General features: G+C 47.4%; 2 protein-coding genes across 9 annotated transcripts in view; both read left to right on the forward strand.

Annotated features, from left to right (window-relative positions):
• RPRD2 (regulation of nuclear pre-mRNA domain containing 2) overlaps nt 1-12096 on the forward strand; it is a 79042-nt gene extending 66946 nt beyond the window's left edge. Inside the window, exons 10-11 of one of the 5 annotated variants that reach the window (XM_031967460.1) lie at nt 1196-3950; nt 11830-12096. In XM_031967460.1, coding sequence (XP_031823320.1) covers nt 1196-3950; nt 11830-11959 — 2885 coding nt within the window. In that variant the 3' untranslated portion in view covers nt 11960-12096. Of the gene's footprint in view, nt 1-1195; nt 7531-11829 lie in introns of those variants that run through there. The other 4 variants (XM_031967459.1, XM_031967462.1, XM_031967463.1 and 1 more) reach the window with 4 other exon arrangements.
• A 387-nt stretch (nt 12097-12483) lies between these two features.
• Nucleotides 12484-23905, forward strand: TARS2 (threonyl-tRNA synthetase 2, mitochondrial). Of its 4 annotated transcripts, XM_031967465.1 has the most exons (18): nt 12487-12628; nt 12738-12922; nt 13223-13346; nt 15395-15519; nt 16129-16246; nt 16348-16412; nt 16629-16707; nt 19080-19229; nt 19377-19475; nt 19718-19935; nt 20340-20502; nt 20743-20880; nt 21034-21111; nt 21345-21445; nt 21701-21802; nt 22107-22179; nt 22522-22636; nt 23497-23905. In XM_031967465.1, exons 1-18 carry the CDS (start codon nt 12569-12571, stop codon nt 23643-23645), a joined length of 2142 nt encoding a protein of 713 aa, XP_031823325.1. In that variant the 5' UTR covers nt 12487-12568; the 3' UTR covers nt 23646-23905. The 4 variants fall into 4 exon arrangements, with proteins under 4 accessions (XP_031823326.1, XP_031823324.1, XP_031823327.1 ...); XM_031967464.1 differs by having other exon boundaries at nt 12486-12628; nt 22522-23590; XM_031967466.1 differs by lacking the exon at nt 19377-19475 and having other exon boundaries at nt 12484-12628; nt 22522-23590.
• The last annotated feature ends 409 nt before the right edge of the window (nt 23906-24314 follow it).

Raw genomic sequence — 24314 nt, forward strand, 5'->3', positions numbered from 1 at the left:
AAAATGTATAGCAGATTCTTGCACTAGTCGCTTGTGAATTTCCCACTATAATGCAGATACTTCTGTTGCTAATAGAATGAGCATTGGGTAAGTGGCCAAGGGATAAAACTAAAAATGAAAAAAATCTCCCTTCACAATCTTCCCTCCTAACAATCCCTAACAAGATTAATTTTCTTAACTTTTGTAGAGTATTTTCTACACAAAAGTAAACAGAACACAAATTCATCTTAAACTTTTACTGACAGTGGATACTGCATTCTCTCTTTGACAGAAGAATAAAACTGAGGTAACTTTGGTGATGATGAGAACTAACTTTACTTTTCTGGAAATGAAATATGGCTCAAGAAAAACTGATGTCATCCTGCCTTAATAACAGTAGCTTATCAAAATTAGATTGTAGAAGTATTTATTTGAGACTTGTGTTGGAGGTATTTTTGAAGTTTGTTTTATTTTCCCCCAGAAGGATAATACTTTTTTTTATTACTATTAAAAAATTGTTCTAAAGTGGATTATGGTTACTAGAATCTTAAATTAATGTATTTAATACCAAAAGAAGTTAATCTTTTTTTTAATTCCATAACAATATTTAAAATTAAACTAAGGCTTTTTTTTTAAACTCGGGTTTCTCTAGGATTTTTTGCAATCACTAATTTAGGGTTTTTCTTTAAAATGTTTATAGGAGCAACTCTTTTCCATGGAGAAACAACTCCTCTTGTAGGGAACATCCTGGGAAAAAATTTATTATTATTTTTTTCCCCAACAAGTGGGGCAGATTTTCAGCTGTGTCACTTGCCTAGGGTCACTAAAGACTTTTCTTTTCCTTTGCCTGTGATTGTGGGGGCTGGGAAAAGGGGGGGTTAGAGATAAAGTCATGATAACTTTAAAGCTCTCTAGTTTAGGAAATCCTTTCTGTCTATACTGATGTTGCTAACCTGTTCTAGAAACAGCCAGTGAGTTAGATGATTGTTCTTTTTTAATTTATAACTTCGACATTTTGAGTTACATTGAACCATTGGATATTTTTGACCAGATTTGCTTTACTACTTGCAAAACTTTGTGGGTTTATTTTTTTCCCCCAGATATCTTACTAGTTTGTCATCAGACGGGATGAGAGGGACTGGTTAGTCTTCATGATTTTTTCTAGGTTTTTTTTTTAATTGTTTCTCAGTTATCCAATCTTTTTTCCCCCTCCCAGGCCTGTCATCCTTACTTCAGAGTGTTACTGGGAACCCAGTTGCTTCAAGTGAAGCTGCATCCCAGAGCACTTCATCTTCCCCAGCCAACACCAGCATCTCCAGCATGAAAGGGAGGAGTCTGCCCTCTAATACACAGTCCTTTATGCCCAAAAGCTTTGGCTACTCTCCTAACTCTTCAACTTCTGAAGTTTCTTCCACTTCAGTTAGCAAGGTCCCCATAGGACACAATCCAGGGCTCCCAACCTCGAGTTTTAAGCCACCATCCAACTCGCTGGGATTCTCTGCTTCCCACAGTGCAAATCCTGCTCTTCCATCCACTGAGCCTGCTCTGGGGCAGTCCTCCGAGATCTCCAAGCCAAAGCTAGAATCAGAGCCCACCTCCCCGAGCTTAGAGATGAAGATCCACAACTTTTTGAAAGGTAACCCTGGCTTCAGTGGGTTGAATCTAAACATCCCAATCCTCAGCAGCTTGGGGGCAAACATCCCAGCTGAGAGCCATCCATCAGACTTTCAGCGAGGTCCCACAAGCACTTCCATGGACAATATCGATGGGACTCCTGTCCGGGATGAACGGAGTGGAACTCCTACCCAGGATGAAATGATGGACAAACCGACATCCAGTAATGTCGATACTATGTCCTTGCTGTCCAAAATCATTAGTCCTGGCTCTTCGACACCCAGCAGTACGCGATCACCACCCCCTGGGAGGGAGGATAGCTATTCTCAGGAGCTATCTAATTCTGTATCTTCCTATCGGCCTTTTGGCCTGGGCAGTGAATCCCCTTACAAGCAAGCATCTGATGGAATGGAGAGACCCTCCTCACTCATGGACTCACCACAGGAAAAGTTCTATCCAGATACCTCTTTCCAGGAGGATGAGGATTACAGAGATTTTGAATACTCAGGTCCCCCTCCATCAGCTATGATGAATCTAGAGAAGAAACCAGCTAAGTCGATCCTAAAAGCAAGCAAGCTTTCTGATAGCGACTACCAGCCCATCATGTCCAGCTACAGCCACAGGACCCAGGAGTTTGGCGTGAAGTCTGCCTTCCCTCCAGCAATGAGGGCTCTCCTGGACCCAAGTGAGAGTTGTGACCACCTGGCCGCCTCTCCAGGCCTGTACAGCACCTATAACCTGAGAGGCAGCGAGTCCAGCTCCGAGCGGTCACCCTCGCCGAGTAAAAACGACACCTTTTTCTCTCCCGACTCCAACCACACGAGCCTCTCTCAGACTGCCACCACACACCTCGGCCTGCCCCAGAAGCAGTACCCGGACTCCCCTCACTCCATCCCCCACCGCTCCCTGTTCTCCCCACAGAGCACCCTGGCCACTCCCACAGGCCGCCCAGCCGCTTCGGGCGTGGACAAAGTCCTGGCCTCCACCATTTCCACCACTTCAACAATTGAGTTTAAAAATATGCTCAAAAATGCCTCCCGCAAACCCTCTGAGGATAAGCATTTTGGCCAGGCCCCTGGCAAGGGGAACACGAGTGACGGGGTCGGGCTCACTGGCCTCGTTCAGCCCAGTCTGAGCTCCAGCGATCAGCAGCAGCCGCAGCCAGAGGAGCACTACCGCATAGAAACCCGGGTCTCCTCTTCCTGCTTAGACTTACCCGATAGTACTGAGGAGAAGGGGGCCCCCATAGAGACCTTGGGTTACCATAACGCCTCCAACAGGAGGATGTCAGGGGAGCCAATCCAGACAGTAGAGTCCATCCGGGTGCTGGGGAAAGGGAATAGAGGACATGGGCGTGAGCCTTCCAGGGTGGGTTGGTTTGAGCTGAGCCCCTCCGGCAGCTCCTTTGACAATGGCCCCTCGAGTGCCTCTGAGCTGGCCCCCCTCGGGGGTGGGAGTGGAGGGGGGCTCTCTGGCTTCAAAGCAGCGGCCTACAAGGAGCGGGCACCCTCATTTCAGGAAAGCGTCAGCTTTCGCTCCAGCAACTTCAACTCTACTTTTGAACACCATCTTCCCCCGCCTCCCTTGGAGCATGGGGCACCCTTCCAGAGAGAGCCCATGGGGCCATCATCTGCCCCCCCTGTTCCTTCTAAGGAGCATGGTGGGCTCTTCTCTCGGGATACTCCCAGCCACTTGACCTCTGTGGATCTTTCGAACCCCTTCACCAAGGAAGCAGCCCTAGCCCATGGTGCCCCACCCCCTCCTCCTGGGGATCATAGTGGGGTTCCTTTCTCTACTCCGCCTCCTCCCCCACCCCCGGGGGAGCACAGTGGCAGTGGTGGCGGTGGTGGTCCTTTCTCTAACCCTCCCCCTCCTCCTCCCCCTGTCGACCACTCGGGGGTGGTCTCCTTCCAAGCCCCACCCCTGGCAGAGCACAGTGGAGTGCCGGGGCCTGTCGCAGTGTTCTCCAAGGAGCATAGCTCTCTCCTCCAAGGCAATCTAGCTGAGCATTTTGGTGTGCTCCCAGGACCCCGGGACCCCACACAGAGGGACCTCAACGGCCCTGGCCTCAACCGTGTGCGTGAGGGCCTAAACCTGCCCACACATTCTCGGGAGCACCTAGGCCCAAGCCACGGAGGAGGTGGGGGGGGCGGCAGCAGCAGTGGCCCTGCATTGGGTCCCCCACACAGAGACACCATCAGCCGGAGTGGAATGGTCTTACGGAACCCCCGGCCGGACTTTCGGCCTCGGGAATCTTTTCTCAACAGAGACCCGTTTCACAGCTTAAAGAGGCCCAGGCCACCTTTTGCTAGGGGCCCTCCGTTCTTTGCACCAAAACGCCCATTCTTCCCTCCCAGGTACTGATGGAGACCAAGGGAAAGCATTTTGAACACTCTAGAGAGCATTGGAAGTAGGTTTTTTTGGTTTGTGCTTTTTTGTTTTTGTTGGGTTTTTTTTTTTGTTTGTTTTGTTTTGTTTTTCCTTCTGTCTCATCCCCCCCCTTTTTTTTATTGTGATAAAGGCCCCCTCCCCCCATGTCACCTTCCTAAATTAAAAGAAATCTCTGCTTGCACTTCCCAACTCTACTAGACTTTCTATCTTCTCTTACCAGCCTCCCACCCTCATTTATTTTTGTAGGGATTATATGTATATGTATATATATGTGTGGGTGGCTGTGTATGCATATACACATACACACCCCACACACACACATACACACACACACACACACACACACACACAGCCATTCACTTTGGTTGTAGGTCATGGGGCAGCAGAAGAAAAAGCAAACAAAATCTGTTCAAACCCCATTTTCTGAAGAGTATTGCCATTTAAATAAAACTTCCAATAGTACAGATAATGATATGTGCGATGTTGGGGTGTTATTTGGGGCTTGACTTATCATGTGGTCAACTGATGGATTCCATCCTTCCCTTTTTCCCCTCACCTCATAAACAGCACTGCTATCTATAATCAGCTTAGTTGTCTCCACTATGGCCGTCTGTGTCCTGCTGATGATAGTTGAAGGGAACAACTTGGGAAGAAATAGGAAGTTTTGGTTATGGTAGTTTTTTTGTTTTTGTTTTAAGACACATTTAAGTTTCTGAGCACATATGTATCATTGCTCATCTCTTCTCTCCTAAAGTCAAATTTTAAAATTCAGACATCCTTCCCAAATAGTTTTACAAGTAATCTTTGGGACAGAATGAACATCCTTCTCCCCCTCTCCCCCAATCTTAAAATTCTCATTTATGGAAATGCTAGAGAAAGGTATTTTCTAGCTAGGTAAAAATAGAGGTTGATGATAGATAATCTATATAAAGTGTGAAGTAAAGCAGTTGGTGTGACATATTTCTGTTCTTCATAAACACGTTTAGGGATGGGACCAGGATCATAAGTGACTGCTATTCACAAGTTTGCACTTAGGTCTTTGCCTCTGCTTCCATATCTTTTTCTTTACCGTTTCCCTTTGTTTCTACTCTTGGTTTGTCCAAAAAGAAAATCACACAACTGAGATCTAGTCATATGGAAACAAATGCTTCTCAAATTGGGGAGGGTTTGTCCTTTGTCTCCAGGCCACTGCCCCAGACATTTCTGTACTCAGAATTTGGACTTCTTGAGTTACTGTTTCTGGTATCTAGAAAACAATTTTTTCTCTGGGATGTCAGCAGTCTATCACAATGATTGACTAGGAGAGGGGGGAAATGTTTTGTTTCCCCTTTGCATCCCACAAGTTTCTAAATAAAAATCTAGCATTTTTTAATTGCTATATATACTTGGGATGTATAATTTCTTACTCCATAAGAGAAATGTGGATAGAAGAGGACCTGATGGATCTTAATTTCTAGGATTCATGTACAGCAATCCTCAATCTCCAGGCAGGAAGAAAAGGTCTATCCCTGCCCTCAAAGGGACCTAATTGCTGTAAAAGCTTGAGGAAAACAAGGGTGAAATTGTCATTTGTCTCCACTCTCAGTTGAGCCCTTGCGTTGCTACTGTTTCCTTTGTCTTTGTGATTTTGTGTTTTTTCCTGCCCTCCTTTTTTCCCTTCCCTCCCTCCCAACATATACACCCGATATGGAAATGGCCTTGTGAGAATTTCCAACTGGGTAATTGAAATAGTATCTGCTGAGGTCGTCAATAGCTCCATCAGGTTTCTTGTACTTTCTTCCCAGGCCAGGAAAGAGGAATGGGATCAGAAAACTGAGACTTGCTGAATGGAGGGCAGTTGGATTGAGGGGGTGGGGGGAGGGGGAGATTGATGTTTGGCAGGGGGTGGTGAACAGTGGAGAGATAATAGAAGGTATGGTTCTCTGTCTTGTTAGAGCAAGCTTACTTTGGTATTAAAGAAAGGAAACCATGTTTAAGCCTTTCAGAGTGTTTGATGTAACTTATTCCACATTATTTATTTGAGCTTAGAGGTTCATGTCTTGTGTAGTTAGGGTGCTAAAAAAAAAAAAAATCCATCTGCCTAATGTGTGTCTTTAGCCCAACTCTTCTCCCTTTTACTGATTCTCCAAGGTTCCCTGCAGCTCCCTACATTCATGCACAGTCTTGTGGGAATGGCTGGGTTAGTAAGCAAAGAAGCAGTTCAGTAACATTGAGCCCTAAAATGTTGGGGGAGTTAATATGATTACTGAATACTGAAATAGACTTCCTTTGGGGGAAGGGAGGAAGAGAGAAGGGATGTGTTTCCCTTTGGAATATAAGAATGTGAATTATTTCTGCTGCTCTTTGCTTAAACTATATGTGGTGTTTACTTGAAAAAGCTCTCTCACCATTTGATTTCATCAGAAGATGGCCTGAAAGGTGCCCAAAAAGTAGACTCCTGAATGTTTGAGGGTTTATGGGTTTGTTTGTTTGGGGGGGAGGGGGGAGGTTTTCATTAAAGCATGATGGTTAATGCCTAAAAGGAAAACTTTGTTGTACAGTTTAAAAGACAGAATTTTGGAGGCTTTTTTTAAAGCCAGAAAATATTACATATTTGTGTTTGAGGATGGAGGTGAGAGTTAGTAACTTAACTCTCAGCTGTTAACTTCAAAGAAAACTATCTACAACGGTAATAGAAGATACCCGTGTATATATATATGTATGTTAAGACAAGAAAAGAGGGGGGGGAAAAACCATTTCTGGTATACATAACATGAACTGAGAGATTTTAGTCTTTCTGTGTCTGTGATTTAAACCTCTTTGACCATGCTCTGACTTTTGTATTTTACCTTGAGTTTAAAAAATTAACAATAAACAAAATATTTTTACACAACATCGTGTGTCTTGACACAGACATGATTATCATAAAAGGAAAGAAAAGTCATTGCTGAAATCCTTACTGCTCACTGTGAAATCACAGACAGAGAACTGGGGGACAGGGAAGGGGAAGGGAAGGGAAGGGAGTGAGATTACACTGGCACCGCTTTAAGCTTTGTGAATAGAATCAGATGAAGAGATCCTAAACATTGGCAAAAGTTTGGTGTTTTTGTCACTACAAAATCTGCTTATCTGGGGCCCATTTCTCTGAGTCCTAATCTTCTGCCTCTTAGACTGCCCTCCAAGTGAGGACTGCAGTATGGAGGTGAATGTATGGGGAGGCAAAAAGGCATCTAGATAATGTGAATACGCTTTGCTTTCTAATTCTAAAAGACTTGGTCCTATTATGAAGTTGCTGGTTTATGCAGAATTAAGCTGCAGCTGTTATTGTTTTGAAACCGCTGTAAATGACTGCTTTACTTTTTTTTCTTTCTCTTTTTTTGGAGGGTGGGGTGGGTAGGGGTGGGAAGGGGGAGTGCCTGTTAAGCTTAAAAATAGATATGTTGGATTGATAGTCTCACGTGTTCGGTGTGGAAAACTAAAGTACCTGCATTTAAAGGTAACAACAATGAAACTGCAGATCCTTTGAAATGTATATTGATAACATTTAATAAAATAACTAGTTCTAAAGGTTTGACATTTTTCTTTGAGATTCTGGACCCCTGAGGAAGCCCTCAGGTTTCCTCTGATGAGTGCAAGCAGGAGACTGAAGAGCAGCTGACCTTATTATCAGAGAGCTGGCTTGTGGTCAAAATCTTACTTTTTTTCCAGCAGACATCATATGATTCCCAGGACCAGTGGTGAAACCAACAGCAGGAAACCAGAAGAAGGAAACCAGGATATGTCTCCGAAGAAAGGGTTGCGTGTCCTTTTGCTTTAGAGATGTATTTATTGTGCACACTTGTGGGCCTACACAAGAGGTGTTGTAGACCAATGGTGTCAGACTCAAAGGAAACATTTCCTGACCACATATATACTTTAAAAACCACAAATCAGCATTATCTATGTTGTATTTTTATTTATTATGTTAAACATTTCCCAATTACATTTTAATCCAGTTCAGGCTGTATCCCAGAATTTTGTGGTTCCAGTTTTGACACCTCTGTTGTAAACTACACTGTGTCCTTCCCTTTGCCTATTACACACATCCCTTTCCTCCAGGCCTTTCCCCATATTTATTCAGTTCCCTCAATATCACTTTTTGTTTTCCAGTTTAATAAAGAATGCTCTCCTCTGTAGTGTTGTTTACTTATCAAAAGGAGCCTTTGCACATTTTTTGATCATCTCCCTCCTGGGACTTAATTTTGCTGCGATCTATGAGTAATAGTTATGTGGTGAAAAGGAACAGGGCCATTTTCTATGTCTTATTCTTCTTACAGTAGACTTAAGAGGAAAGGGTAATAGATGTAAAAGGTTAAAAGTACTTCTGAGAGGAGGATTCATAAAGGGAGGGAAGGGTACTGACATGCACTGTTTAGGTGGTTAAACTGAAAAACAATTTGTAGTCAGCTATCTGGGCATACAAAATAGTAATAATGAAAACTGTGGAAGTCTGGCAGTCAGCATAGCCTCCATATTTATTGTTGCTTCCTTGCCAAGTGATCTTTTGTAGTTTAGAATTCTTATTGCTTTCCTCTACCCAACCCTATGTAGCCTACTAAATGAATCTTTGGTGCTCATCTGGTTTTACCGATTAAATCACTCATTGAAGGTGGTTTCAAAATCCCTCTGATTAGATGATGTTATTATGGGATGTAATTGGACACTTTAAAAAATAGCAATGTCCCCAAACAATCCCAAGTATCCCCTTGTTATCTTTCCCAATTCCAGAATGGGGAATTCTCTTCATTGCCCTAAGTTTTTCTGTTATAGTGATACCTTAATATCACTAAAGAAAATAATTGCTCAGTTTATTTTTTACTTAAGCTCACATGTAAATTGCTACAATCACACATACTAGAAGGGTTTAAACAAACTTTTGGTATTGGGGCGTTTCTCATACTTTCTAATGAGTAACTGCATAGACAAGCCTAGTCAGCTGCTATTGTTCACAATAGCTGAGTAATAACTCATTGGGGCTGCATAGACGGGACTATGAGAACAACTCATTATCGAGTTATGGGCAATCAAACAGGTTACCCCCCCCCCTCCCTTTTTTCCCCACTCCTGAGTGGAATTCTAAGAAAGATAAATAATTCCCTGGCTCCTCCCTCTACCACCATTACCCTAAGCCTTGCACCCCTAGGAACCAGAACATATATTTGAAATGTAGTTATTTGGGGATAGAGAATATAATCTTGTCTACAGATTCTGATTATTATGCAGCAGTGTATTAATCCCCTCCTGTCCAGTTTCCTGCTGTCTTACTAGTTAGATGTCAAAACGGTGATAGAATGGGTAGAACAAGCAGTTCCTGGTGGTGTGAGCAAGATAAAGTTTCTTGTGTTTGACTCAAAAGAATAGTGGCTAACGCAGTCTACCCCAGAAATCATCTACTTTATATCAGGCAAAAGACCTCTCCTAGAGGTTGCTGCATTTTTTTTTTTTTTTAATTCCTCTTCTGGCAAATCAGTTTTCCCTTGTGGAATGGAACGTAGGCAAGATGCCCAGTCTTCATCCATTAAGGACAGAAAAGTAGGAAACCTAGTTATCTACTATTTTAATGGCTATGGGCTGTCGACTCACCTTGTCACAAATGTACTAAGATCCAAGTTCTTAAGGAACTACAAAACAGTTTAGAAAGGAAGGAAGGCCAAGGATCCTTCTCGATTCTTATGAAACCAGACCAAGGATATTTCCTTGGCCCCTTTTGCCCTCCACATCAGAGCTTTGTGTGCTCTTCAAACAATCTCTTAAAAGAGTGAAGTCATTTATGTTCCCTTTATCTTTGCTTCCTTATGCTTAGTGTCCTTATTTCTTTTAAAATCTTAGGACATTGAAAGGGATATCCTGAAAAAGGAAATTAGTATTTTCTTATGGCCAATGAGCTATCTGTTTACCTGCCTTCTCTGGGAAAAAAAATCCTTAAAGTGTCTAGGAAATTAAGTGCTTTTTTTCCTTCTAAGGGGTTTCTAGGAGAATTTGACAATTTGACCCAAGTTCTTTGAGGGATTTAATCTGTTGTACTTTCAGCCAAATCTTTTTCTTGATCTTTGGAAAAAATTGATGTAGTACTGTAACAATTGTCTTTAACAAATTGCTTGCTTCATTGAGAGCTTTACTCAATCTGAGCATATGTGCTGATGGGAAATGGATTCAGATCATTTTTCTTGGCAAAAGATTCCACTATACTCACGGATCTGAAAAATGAGTGTGCTCAACTCCCAGGTGGGAGGGATATAACTGGTGGTTTTGGTAACGGAATAATGCCTCTTTGCTCTTGAATATGGGAAGGAGCTGATGATCTTCTAAAATAAAATTACTAGGGATTCTTTGTCCGTGACCTCAATTTGCCATGCTTCTTTTTTTTATCCTTAGTCTTTTAGAGGAACATTTGTGAGACATCTCTCGTATTTTCTATCTAGTATATTCCCTTCTCTGGGTTTTTAGCCTCTGATCTTTGGGAAAGGCTCTCAGAAAAGGAACCCTATTTGATCCTTTTTTTCCTTCAGTGTTAGCATGACACTGAAGAACATTGAATGACAGGGAGGAATGAAGAAACCTCAGCTCTAAGGATAGATATATCCCAGCCAGACTAACGGGTTAAATTTCCTAGAGCTGGAACTGGTCTCAATCACTAGTCAGGATAGTAATTAGGTGATTCAGAGTTAAGTCTGTTCTGTAGAGGTGACTGGAGAGAACCTTCTTTTCTCTTGTGGCTCAAAACTGAAAAGCAATTTTAATGATTCAATTCAAGTAGCTTTACTAAAATCAGGGCACTGTGCCAGTCACAAGGAATACAAAACAAGTTGCTCTTGAGGAGCTTTATGTTATAATAGATATAACTTGTGTGCAAATAAATACAAAATAGTTACTACAAAGGAGGTTTTGCTAATATCTCTGAAAAGATCAAATGCAGGAGAAAAGTACCAAATTGGAGCTTTGAAGGAAACTAGGGATTCTACTGCTCTGGTGTGAAGGTAGGAGTGTGACATGCTAGATATGGAAAAGCACTTATACAGTAACAGGCAGAGGTGGAATGTCATGGGGAGAGGAGAGGAACAGCTAGTCTACCAATTGGTTGTAGCTTACAGAAAGGAAAGTAATGTGAAATAATGTTGGGGGTGGTGAGGGGAAAGCTAGATTGTGGAAAACCTAAAATGGCAGGCAAGATTTTGCATTTCATCCTAGAAACAAGGTGACAGTTTTTGAGAGTGGGGCTGATGTATTCTAGGACTATATGGCAGTTAAGTAGAGGACAGACCAGAGAGGCAAGCAGGGAAGTGAAATAGGTTTTTGAATTTTTCCAGGTGAAATGAGAAGAGAGCCGGAATTAGGGTTGTGCCCTTTTGATTCCACAGATAAGGCAGTTGGCCCCGGAGAAAAGTCACTTCATGTTACTGAGCAATTGTCAGACTTTTCAAATATGGATTTGCTAAATCTTTTCGCGTGCTTGTTCTTTGTTTTAAGGGATTATTCCATGGAAAAGGGTGACTGAGGGGAATACATTGATGTAAAGAAAAATTATAAAAATTGACTTTAAAATTAATGAAAAAATAAGGTACAGGAGAAAGTTACTGTGCAGATTTGGACTGATGAGCCGATGAAACCTTCCGTGGAGCGTTGGGTGCACACTGCTCTCCTCCAGCGGGAGGAGTATGGGGTGTCTGGGGCGCCGTGCTCATCCCCACCCCTTTTCCCTTTTTCCCCACTGAGTGAAGCAGGGGTGAGGACTTCTGCGTGCCTTATTCCTGTCCAGTTGTATGTGATCTGCATGCGCCCACTTGTGTAACCTTGCCCACAACGTTTCTTTTTCTCTCTCCATTTCAGGCTGTTCCGCAGGCCAGAAGACAGAGGCCAGATCTGGGCTCCTGGATCTATGACTCGGGCCAAAGACTCAGCCCCCTCTCTCCCTGCCCCTCAGGAAGCTCTGACCTCTGTAGCCGCGCAGAGTCAATAAGCTTCTCTGAGGGAAAACCCACCGTCCTCCAGAGACCCTTCGTCCTCATTTTCCTTGTGACTGATTCAATAAACAGATTCAGCCCCAGTCTCCGGTGTCCAGATTTAGTGTGGGAAGGAGAGGCTAAGGGCAGGGAAGCTCGGCCCCACGGTCGGCAGGAGGCGCCGGCTTCGTAGTGCGAGGTGAGAGCCGCGATGGGCAGTCCTGGGTGGGGGCCAGGAGGATGCTCCGGGCTTCAGAGAGAACACGTGTCCGTCACGTGCTCATTTGCATGTTCGTTTAAAGGTCGAGGGGGCTTCCGGGCGCCCTCCCTAGGTGCCGGGTGGGCAGCTTAGTCAGGCTCGGCCCCCGAAACTGCCCTCCGGTAGCCGGAGGAGCTCAGATTCAGGCGGCATCCCGAGCCGCCCAGGTAGGCGGAACCTTTGGCAGCGGATCCCCCTGCTGCCTGGGGTATGTTTTTTCAAGCGTTCCCAGAACGGTTGAGTGGCAGGCTCCTCGGCCAATGGGCGAAGGCGGTCTAGGACCGGAAGCCTAGTGGGGACGAAGGAGACCGGTAAGAGCCGTTTCCGGGACAAGCTCAGTGGCAGCTTTTGCTTGGAGCTCGGCGGTATGCGTGGGCCGTGGCGGCGCCTCTGGGCCCGGAGGGCTCCGGGCCGCGGCTTGCATACGGTGCGTGCGGATCCCTGGATGGGTCCCCTGCCCCCGAAACTGCGCGCCGGCCCAGCCAGCGTCCGGCCCATCCCCCCCCCCCCAGCGTCGTGTCTCCTCTCCCCCCCAGGCCCCCGCGACCACCCTTCCCCGCCGGCTGGCCGAGAGGCTGGGCCTTTTCGAGGAGCTATGGGCGGCGCAGGCGGAGAAGGCCCGGAGGCAGCGGCGGCCCATCCGTGTCCTGGTTCCCGGAGGCCGCAGGCTGGAAGGCGAAGCCTGGAGCACCACCCCCTACCAGGTAGCGCGGCAGATCAGGTAGGTGGTGGAGAAGCGGCGCGGGCCGCGGGCGGGGCTCCCGACCCCTGGGGGCCCAGCACTTCGTGACCCCCATTTCATAGAGGGGTAAACTGAGGCAGGCAGCGGCACAGGCGCTGACCAGACTGAAACGCGGGACTCCCGGGCCACCGCTCTCGAGGCCCCACCAAACTCCCTCCCTTTCTCTGGGGGGGGGGGGGGTGACAAGCTGGCGCCCGTATTTGTGCCCCAGCTTGCAGGGGAGCGGGTCCTGACCCAGGCCTTTCTCTCCCCACTCCCCTCCCCCCCTCCCCGTCTCAGTTGTTCCCTGGCAGACAGCGCTGTAGCGGCCAGAGTCAACGGCGTCCTCTACGATTTGGACCGGCCCTTGGAGGGCGATGCCGACCTGGACTTCCTGACTTTTGATTCCCCCGAAGGAAAAGCGGTAAGCGAGCCCTCCTCCGAACCTCCTCCAAGTCCGGCTGGTAACTGAGGTGGAAAACCCTCCTCACGAGGTTCTCAGGCCGAATCTGTCCCACCCTTGAAGGCCGCTTCGGTCCTTCCCTAGCAGTACTAAGCAGGCGGAAGCTCTTCCAGACCTTCTGCACAGACTTGGGGTTGCTGCCTCTCCAGATTGGGCCAAGCTGAGCTTTGTCCGTCACTGGGCTTGTAACCAAAGCCTTTCCGGCCTGCTGATTAGGATAACTGGCCTTTCTATGTAGCTCTGTAAAGTTTGCATTTGCGACTTATGCTCACAGAACCTTCTGAAAGCCAGTGCATTGAATAGGGCAGCACTTCTTAAACTTTGTCCACTTAAGACCCCTTTTTGCCTCATAGGCATACAGACCAAACATTTACTGATAGTAAATCATAATTTCATGATTCCCACATCCAGTTACTCAACCCCATATGGGGTAGCAGCCCATAACTCAAGAAGCTTTGGAATAGAGGAAGTTAGGTAGACTTTGTCAAGTTCTTTTGGTTTGATTTCTATAATTGTCACATTAAGTGCAGCTAGGTATTACAATGTCCCTTTTACAAATGGGAAAACTAAGACTCAAACTGCTCAAGTGTCTTGCCCCAAATCCAGGTCTTCTATTAAGTTTTTTCCAGGCCTCCCTCCCTTCCCCCAGCATACAGCATGGACAGGTACTGGTAGAAAGGACAGATAGGTAGCATACAACACTGAAAGACATTAAACCAACAAAACTACTTTTGAGAATTATCTGTTATCCTCAAAAGCGTATTGACCTTCTCTTCCAGCCATCTAAGATCTGGGGAAGATCTTAGAGCTTATGTAGTCTAGGCCTCTCCTTTTACAGATGAGGAAACTAAGACAGCATTCATATGATTTGCTCAAGGTCACACACATCTGCAGTCCTCTTGAGTTTTTGTGAAGGCCGCGTATTTTTAAATCAGCCGGAGTCAGGAATTCAGGTTAGGGGAAAATCGTCAGTCTTTATTCTCAGTGAAGAAAGATCAGAGGTGGAAGGGAATCGGCGATAGCAACGTGTGCAGCTGAGTCAAGAAGCTAGCTAGACCAGCAGCCACACGACCAGCAGCTAGGAGTATGGAACCCAGGCCCAATCCCTCTCAGCTTCTCTTCCTGTCTCTCTCTACCTCCACCCACCAAAATCGTCATTTCCTATACAACACATCAGGACTTGCAGGGAGAGTGGGCAGGGACCATTCTTTATCCAATCATGTATATTAATAGAGTATAGCCCAATTACTATTTAGCCTCACGGGCTTGGGACCTCAGTGCACCTACTCAAACCTCAGCCCATTACAAGTTTTCTTCTCCACAGTGTATCCCACAGCCAGACTGTCTTCCACTTTCCCCTTTCCTGGTTTATTCAGCTAATGCAGATTGACTTTAATCTAATTCAGATACAACCTGTCACTAAGCTGTTTGGGGGAAGAAAGAAAAGATGAGAAGACCAAGAGAATTCTATATGTTTGGTGCTGAAAAAGAAAGTTAATAGACTTAAGATAAAGCCCTGTCTAAAGCTTTCATAAGTATAAGAAGCAAGATCAACATAGAGTCACAAAAGCCAAGTAGAATTAATGTTTCATGTAGAAGGGAACAAAGAAGGAAATATACACCTCTTAACTTTCCTTATACCCTCTTTTCATTTATTCATGGCTAATGCAGGAAATAGGGTGGGTAGTAAGAATAGAATAAGACAGAGAGGAAATATGTGTTCTAATCCACACTTCTACTAAATAGCTATTGGACTTTGGGTATTCTCTGGATCACTTTGCTGGACCTCGTTATCCTCACCTATAAAATTAAGGGTTTGAACTAGAAAATTTCTGAGGTCCTTTCCAGCCCTAATGTATTTTATTTCTGCCTTAATCTTCTTCCACCTTCCTGCAGTCCTCCTGCAGGACTGAGGTTACCTGAGGTTAACAAGGCAAGGAGCTAATTAATTATAGAATGTTAAATGTCGGGAGGGAAAGATACTCATTACTCCTTTCTTTTGATTCCAGTTGTTCTGGCATTCTAGTGCCCATGTTCTGGGGGCAGCTGCTGAACATCTTCTGGGTGCCCTACTCTGCCGTGGCCCCAGCACCTCTTGTGGATTCTACCATGACATGGCTCTCAGAGGGAATCGGTGAGTGGAAAAGAGTTAGGAGAGGGTGAGAGCAAAAGGAATTTTTTTTCCCTCAGTAAGCACTCTTTGGAGGTAGAGTAGTGTTCATTTTGGAGAATGCAACATGACTAGGTTAAGATTCTTTAGAATAGATCTATGTTCCTCTGCACTCTGACCTTTTCCTCCCAGGTTTTCTGTTTATCATTGAGTGGAATTTGAGTGAAAAATGTGTTTTATTTGCAAGGATAGAATAAGGGAAAGGAATGGTATTCTTTATCCTAGTCCCCAGCTCTCAGGTTTCCCTCATTCTTACAATTCCTGATCCTCCTCTCCTTTCATATTTTCTGATTTAAAGTTACTTTAGGCTTCCCCTGCTTAACCTCTCCTGACCATTCTCCTCAGTGCTAATTTTCCTTAACTACTCAACTAGACTGTGTGTACTATGACTTTCTCTCAGTTTCTTACACTCTCTCCCACAGAAGCTTCTGTATTTGTCCCTCTATCTTCTCTGAATGGGTCTTGTCTCCCTCTGTGGGAGGGAGAACAAGGGAACAACTCTCCCTTGTTCTTTCCTCTGTCCAATGTAGGTTGAAGGGCTATCTCATGTATTCTAACCAATTATTTTTCTAGGACAGTGCGGGGCTCAGAGTTGCCTATCCTAGAACAGACATGTCAGAGGATCGTGGCTGCTGCTCACCCTTTCCGGCGGCTGGAGGCCTCTCGGGAGCAGCTTGGTCAGCTCTTTAAGGTCAGAAGGAATCAGAGGCAGTGGCACTTCCCTCATCAGTTGGAACCAAGGGAAATGATTTCCTCTCAATAACATATCACCTTTGACTTCCTCTCACCCAGGATAACCCTTTTAAGCTTCAACAGATTGAAGACAAAATAAAGGAACCAACTGCTACAGTCTATGGGTAAGAAGAACACAAGTGATGGTGACCAGGGGTAGTGAAAAACTCATTCTGTCATAATCAAAGACATAGCAGTAGATCCAGGGGCTGGTTTTATCTGCCATATCCTCCCTCAGCCACCAGGCAGCCTTTCTTCAGTGCCTACATTTTGTGAAAAGGAGAAAAATAGAGGCTCAATACTGTGGGATACTGATCCTTTTACCCCCTTCCTTCTCCCAGATGTGGCACATCAGTTGACCTTTGCAAGGGCCCCCACCTCCGACATACAGGACAGATTGGTGTGCTAAAGCTCCTGACGGTCAGTGAAAGGAGAAGGGGAAGATGGGGAGGGGAGAAGGGAGCAGTGAGCCATTATCCTAGGGACACAGGAATGTGCTTATTACATCAAAATTAAGAGTGTAGGTGTATCTTAACAAAAATGAACTGGGAAAATGTAATCCATATAGTAGATTAAAGCCTTCATCAAAATCAGATAAACTTCAAGATATACTTTTATTAATGTCTTTTGGTTTTTTATTACACACATATATACTTTCAATGCCATGCCCTTCCAGAGAACTGAACCATTCCATTTTATAATAGGAAGGGGGGAGAAGATAGAGACTGCCCCTGTGATTTCAATGATAGATGGACCTTCCACATGAGGAAGCCCCACCAGGGTCAGCCCTGAAACCTAGAGTTCAAGAGAGAGGCCTTTGGGGGCTGGGAGCTTAAGGGGCTTACCCTGGACTGCACATGCAGTATGTGTCAGAGGCAGGGCCTGAACCCAGGATTTCCTGGCCCTCTATCCACTACAACGCACTTCCTCTAATAATAATTTTTAAAGAAAAAATGTTCAATGTTAACCCCTAAGGTATCATACAGTCTGAAATTGTATTCATTGTTCCACGCCCTTGATCCTCTACCTCTGCAAGGAATGGGGGTGGAAAGAGACACAGAGTGTCTTCTTGTGCGTTATAAACATTTTCCATTACTTTGTTGCTGGAATTGTTTTAGAAAGTAACCTGGCACTACATAGTAAAAGTTACAAAATAATTACGCTTTTGATTGAATAATAATTCCCTTACTAACAACGTACCCTGAGGTTGTTGGGGGTCTTTTCTAAGGCTGTTCAAAGATTTTCCTGGCTTCACTATTTCCTATTGCAAAAAAATGGAAGCAACTTGAATGTTGATTAATGGGAGATGCATAAATAAATTGTGGTATATTGATGTATTTGAATTCTATAATGCAACTAATATCAGCATTTATGAAGAATTAAGAGAAATAGGGATAGATAGATGTCCATGAAATAATGCAATTTGAGAGGGAGAAAAAACAGAATAGAGTTCACATTATGACCAAATAAGAAAAATAAATAGACAATCCAGTGGAGATTTGGAAGAAAAACAAAAGTTGTGACACTTGTGTTGACATTAATGCAAATATTTCAAAACAGAAAAAGAAATGAGAATATACTGTTTATGAGAACATATCCCTGTATGTGGTGAAGGGATACAGTATAAATGAACAGGAGCTGGAGGAGGACTTCTAGAAAAGCTTCTCTGAACCAGGGACAGAATGAGGGAGCAGGGCAGGAAAGGTTAGGCACAAATGGAAAAAAGGAGGAGAAAGGGCTTCCTGCTTTAGAGGCTTGCCCTATAGGAAGGCTTGGTAGGTTGACAAAGTGAAACGCAAAGCTTTAAGTCTACCCTGCTAGAACAGCCAGGTCCAAATCTGTCCAGATGGAGAGCAGCCCCAGGACTGAGAGCCAAAAGATTCTGGATTCTGGGCCTGACTAGCCCACTCTGACCATGGGGACAGCTCCCTTTACTCTTAGGCTTCTCTTTCCTGCTGTCTGTCACCACTTCTTAGAGATATGGTAAAATAAATTACCTACGGTAGATTATATACAAATTATATATATTTGTTTGAACTTCATTCTCAAAGAGGACCATGACCTCAGGGCAATGACGCTGTGACAAGTAAATTGGATTTAGGTGAAGAAGGGTGAGCAAGGTCACCAGCCTCACTTTGCCCTCAGAGCCATTGGGGTCCAGTAGCCAGCTATAGGTCAGGACAAGTGGAGAGTGCCCAGATGTAGTTATATGTAGGTATATGGGAAAATGCTTTAAATAGCTGAAAGTACTATTCCAAGGTGGTAGAAGACATTCACTAGCATTAGCATTAAAAGCCCAGTCATGATGTTGGATTCAAAACTTCTTGTTCCATATTCACTGTCACTGACACAGACCAAGCCTTCCCCTTCCAACACTAGGTGATTTCCCTTCATCCCCTTCATCAGTCCTCCATCACTGGGGCCTGCTCGGTTTACCATGAGCTCTAGTCAGCAGCCGAACCTTTGCTCCATTTAATAGCGTTACAAGCTTTCAAGTTACAACATGCTCCAACATGTCAGTGACAGTGAATATGGAACAGGAAGTCTAATTCAGATCAAAATTTGGATGGTATAAGAAAGAAAGGAATTAAATGTGAATGAAAAGCATCTGATCACTGGGAGCCAGAAGAGTGGAAGCATTTCACTGCTGGTGATGATGAGGAAAAGTGGAGTTAGGGCAAAACGGGCTTTAATGGAGGCAACTCTACTGACTTCTCATGTCACCAACAGGGGACAGGATGGAAGGCTGCTCTTGAGCCCTTTCTACCTTCCCTTTCCTTTTTCTCCCTTAGAACTCATCCTCATTGTGGGTGGGGTCTTCAGGGGCTGAGGAGCCACTGCAGCGAGTATACGGCATTTCCTTCCCCTCCATTGAGGGGTTGAGAGCCTGGGAGAAGCAGAGGGAGGAAGCAACAGCGAAGGACCACAGACGCATTGGGAAAGTACGGCAGGGTTGGTTACCAGGGAGGAGGCATGAAGGGGAGCTTAGGAAGCTGCTGGGAAGGTCTGGCTCGGGACCAGAGAGGGACTAGGAAGCTCTGAGGAGCTGAGATCTCCAGCCAATAATGACCCAGTTTGTGGATCTCCAGGACCAGGAGCTTTTCTTTTTCCACGAGCTGAGCCCAGGAAGCTGTTTTTTCCTGCCACGGGGGACAAGAATCTATAACACGCTGATGACTTTCATCAGGGTAGGAGGGACCAGAACCTTGAAGGGAAGAGACCAAGGGAAAGAGGGGATTGCTAAGGAGGGAGCCAGGTCACCCCTGAGAGAACAGGAACAGAATAGGGACAGAGCATCAATGTTTGTATATGTCGGGGATGAAGGGGAAGAGAGCATGGGGAAGGGGACATCGGTGTGCCAGGGTCAGGTGAGTCAGGCGGGGGGAACTGGCAGCTCTCCACTTCTGCTGATCTCTGCCATCTCCATCAGGAAGAGTATGCCCGACGAGGGTTCTCCGAGGTGAGGACCCCAACCCTCTTCTCTACAAAACTCTGGGAGCAGTCAGGACACTGGGAGCATTACAGTGAAGACATGTTCATTCTTCAGCCTCCAGAGGCTGATGGGCCCACTGATTGCCAGAGTGACTATTCCACCAGCCAGCGTAGGGACCGGCTGGCCCTCAAGCCTATGAACTGCCCTGCCCACTGGTGAGCCAAGAGGGCCATGATTGGTGGGTGGGAGGGGCTTGAGTTCTGGTCTCCCCTCTGCCACCTCTAGCTGCACAGCCTGGGAAAACAAAATCAGACTAGATATTCCCTGATGTCCCTTCTGGCCCTCACTTTGGGCAACCAGAATTTGTGTCCTGAGCTCTCCTCTGCCCCGGTGGTCACTTAGGACACCAGATTCTTGTCCCCAGCCTAGCTGGGTAGTGAGATAGCACACGTGACATGACATGAGGATTACAGAGCCATCTGAGTGACACAGAGAAGTTGGCGGCCCCTGGAGTGGAGCAGGCCCTAGGCCAGGACGTGTGGAGGGTAGAGAGTGGCAGGGAAGGGGCCAGATCCTCTCAGGAAACTCGGAGTCACTCCCCTCTCCTCCCCACCTCCAGCTTAATCTTTGCCCACCGACCCCGGTCCTGGCGAGAACTGCCCCTGCGGCTGGCGGATTTTGGGGCCCTGCACCGAACCGAGGCCTCTGGGAATCTGGGGGGCCTGACTCGGCTTCGGAGGTTCCAGCAGGATGATGCCCACATCTTCTGTGCTCCAGATCAGGTTATCTTTACACCTCCCTGGCTGCTCTCCCAGCTCTTTCCCACACTCCCACATTCCTTTTTTGTGGGGACCTACAGGCAGACCTGTCCCTTCTCTGTGGCCCTGAGGGTCACCCTCTCTCACTCTTGCTTCCTTTCGATTTCTCCTGCTGTCACTCCTCCTCCTCAGAGTGGCCCCTGGACACAAACAGCTCCTGGGCCCTCCACCAAACTTGCACTTCTCCTTGTGTCTGTCCCCCAGCTGGAGACTGAGATCCGAGGATGCCTCGATTTCCTTCACTCAGTCTACACAGTCCTTGGCTTCTCCTTTCATCTGGGGCTCTCGACCAGGCCGTCGTCTTTCCTAGGGGAGGTTCACCTTTGGGACCAGGCCGAGCAGGTCAGGAGGAGGGGGAGAAGGGAAGAGAGCCTCCATGGGGCTGGCGGGGGGGATGGTTGGTCCTGGACCCTTCATCCACCATTATTCTGGGGAAAAATGGGTAAGATGGGAGATCCCCTAGAATTTGAGTGACTTTATTCTGCCACCCTCCAGATCCTTCAAAAAGCCCTGAATGAATTTGGGAAGCCCTGGGAGCTGAATCCTGGAGATGGTGCCTTTTATGGACCCAAGGTGAATGGCACACCTGGATGGAGGGAGGGTTGTATGAGGGGATTGGGACAGGTAGGAGCATGGTCCAGTGGGCAGACACTCCCCTCAAAAAGGCCCACATCACCTCCCTCTTCAGTTTTCTCTCTAGGTGGCCCCTGAGAGCCCCTTCCTGGTCCAGGTCCATGATCCAAGGCTTAGGGTCATGGAGGACCCGCTCCTAACTCACCCCCCACATATCTGCTGTCATCCTCCAGATTGATGTTCATATCCAGGACGCCCTGGGCAGACCCCACCAGTGCGGGACTATCCAGCTTGACTTCCAGCTGCCCCTGAGATTTGACCTCCAGTACATGGGGTAGGGAGGCTTCTCTAGGTACCAGCCCATGGGAAACAGCCTCTGCCTCATCTCCTCCTTATCCTCTTTGCCAGAAATCAACACTGTAATTAAGAAGTGGTTCAGATTGACACATGCTCATGAAGCACCCACAGGCCCTGCCCCTCCTCCCTCCACCTTGACCCCATAGGGAGCTTTCTCTGGTATTTAAGGGCCTGGGAAATGGGAAGGGGCAAGCGTCACTGGCTCTGACCTTCTCCTTCCCTTCACCTCAAGGCAGGCGGGGGTCCTGGAGCGCCCGGTCCTCATTCACCGAGCAGTGCTGGGCTCAGTGGAAAGAATGTTGGGGGTGCTGGCCGAGAACTATGGAGGCAAATGGTAAGGCCGCTGGTCCTGACTTGTGACTTCAAATCATCTCCCCCCCCAGTAGAAGCCCCATGATGTGGTGGATGGGGCCACTGGGGTTCACTTTGTGACCACAGGATCCTAGGCCAGTTATTTCATCTTTAGCTCATGGGGTGGGGGTGGGGGTAGGGGCTTCCAGCTCTAAATCTGCAATCCTTTGAAACTCTTAGATCCTGAAAGCCCCCCACCCCCACCCCACCCCCGATCTCTACTTGCTCCTCAGCTCGTCTCCCACCAGGAGACCCCACTCCATTCTGTGTTTCTCCCTCTCCCCTAGGCCCCTGTGGCTCTCTCCACTGCAGGCCATGGTCATTCCTGTAGGAGCTGAGCAAGAGGGTTATGCACAGGAGGTGAGAGGGGGTCCAAGGGAAATCGGGGCTGGGATGTGGAAGGGTCCGGTTTGGGAGCCAGCACCTACTATGTGCAGGGCAGAACTACAGAGACAGCCATGAAAGGATCCCTCAATGCAATTAAAGGAAATTTGAAAAGGGAAAGAGCATTACCCCAAAGAATAGGGAAGAGATCCCAAATCTGGGCCCTGGGGGAAATTGTAAAGGCCCAGGGATGGGAGCTAGAAGCTGTGGCTGCTCATCCAGTCAGGGTCGTGGAGGAGAATGGTTCTGGGCCCCACTTGTGCTTTCTGGGCCTGCCGGTTTCTAGGGACCCTTGGTCACTTCCTCGTCTGCCCTCAGGTGCAGGAAGCCCTGCTCGCTGCAGGCCTAGTGGGTGACTTGGATAAAGATCCCAGCGTGACCCTTGGCCGGAGAGTGCGGCGGGCCCAGCTCTCCCAATATAACTTCCAGTTGGGTGAGTGGTTCCAGGGTGGGGAGCAGAGCCGGCACCTGGAACCCTGGCATCTGCCCCCATTCTTAGGTGGTCTCCTCACCTGGGCCCAAAGGAGGAGGGGACCGTGCCAGGTTTCCCTGCCCCCAACTTTGCCTGGTTTCCTATCTCTGGGAAAGAGGGAGGGAAGGTGAATGAGCCCCAGAGTAGTTACTGTCTCTGCTCGTTTTTCCTGGACTGTGCCAGCCTGGGGAAATGGCACATTCTGGGGCATAGGGGGTACGGCATGACTCCGAACCTGGACCTGAATCCGACCTCGGAAGCCTGAGGCTTGTGGGGGTTTGGGCAGGTCCCAGAGTTTCCATGTCTGTAAAGGGGTGTGTGTGGAGATGAGACCCCCCACATGTCTGCGATACCGGTGTGGGGCTTTTGTGCATGCCTCGGTTTCCCCATCTTCCCAGGACAGGGCCTCTCTGTTAGAAAACGCATTCCTCGTGCCCCAAGGCCTGGGTGCCCGGGCCTCGGCGCCCAGGGGCAGATCACCTGCCACTTTCTCTTTTGGCTTACACCGTCTGGATCTGTGTCTGGTGCAGCGCAGGACGTTCTTGCACCTCTCCTTGTCAGTCTTTGGCAAGCTGCTAACACCGGTCCTGGAATCCTGACCGGCAGTGATAGCGGGGCCAGGGAATGGGGCCGGAAAGGGAAGGAGCTGTTACTTATCTCTGTCTCCCCAGCTGAGGGCTCATAGCAGGGGCACAGCTAAATATAGCTCTCTTCCTCCGCTGCCACAAGCACTTTCACAGAGCCGCGCTCTCCCAGAACCCCATGCATCTGAGCCTGAGCCCCCTGCCCGGCATCTGACTCCCTTTTTCCTTCCCCAATAGTGGTGGGTCCCAGAGAGCAAAGTCAAAGGACAGTGAACATCCGCGCAAGAGATGGGCGCCAGCTTGGAGAGCGGGCTGTCGCAGAGGTGGTAGGTCGGCTTCGGGAGCTGCAGGCCGCCAGGGTCCGCAACGCCGAGGAAATGTTTTGAGCCACACCATGAGCACGAGCCACACCATGAGCACGAGCAATCTCTTGGCTCTGGAGACTGAGCTGCCGCCCTCCCTCGGGAATGGTGGGAGAAAGAATGGGATGGAGATGTCGGTCCCAGAGGAAAAATTGGGGGGCATTTCGCTGGAACTCTACTGGAGTTGTGGGAAGAGGGACGTCCCTTTTCTCCTGAAAAGACCGACCCTGTGGACTGGTGAGGGGAAAGTGTGGACAAGAATGAGAATAAAAACTTGAACTTCCTGTTGTCTGTCGTAGTTCTGATCAGCCTTTGGGTAAAATAAATGGGCAAAGGGCTACTCGCTCTGGCCCTGTGAGGGGAGCTTCCCACTTCCCTGGAAGGAAGGCAGCAGTGTTGGGGGCCATGTGCCCCGCTCCCTAACTTAGCCCCTCTTAGAGCTCCTCCAGGGAGCAGACCCCCATGCTGGGTGTGAGCGATAGAGAGATTGAGGTACAAGGCGGTGGGAGCTCCAAATTGTCTCCCCAGTTAGTGTCCTCCAGCACTCAGTGGGGGTTTTCTCCCCCAGACCCCCCTTCTCAGCTTCCTGGCAGCTGAGTGGGAGTTGGGGAGAGAGAAGGGGACTCCCAGGCAGCTGACTCCAGGGGGCCCCGGTATCTGCTCCTTGGGAGTCACCTGGTCTGAGCAGACATC

Source organism: Sarcophilus harrisii, chromosome 4, assembly GCF_902635505.1.
Source record: "Sarcophilus harrisii chromosome 4, mSarHar1.11, whole genome shotgun sequence".
In the NCBI taxonomy this organism is placed as follows: Eukaryota; Metazoa; Chordata; class Mammalia; order Dasyuromorphia; family Dasyuridae; genus Sarcophilus; species Sarcophilus harrisii.

Excerpts from the sequence above, each read along its gene's own strand:
- TARS2 (XM_031967464.1), top strand. The coding sequence starts at position 12,569 with ATGCGTGGGCCGTGGCGGCGCCTCTGGGCCCGGAGGGCTCCGGGCCGC. Across the intron at positions 13,347-15,394 it reads ATTCCCCCGAAGGAAAAGCG|TTGTTCTGGCATTCTAGTGC; the intron begins GTAAGCGAGCCC and ends TTTTGATTCCAG. Across the intron at positions 21,446-21,700 it reads TTTGACCTCCAGTACATGGG|GCAGGCGGGGGTCCTGGAGC; the intron begins GTAGGGAGGCTT and ends CTTCACCTCAAG.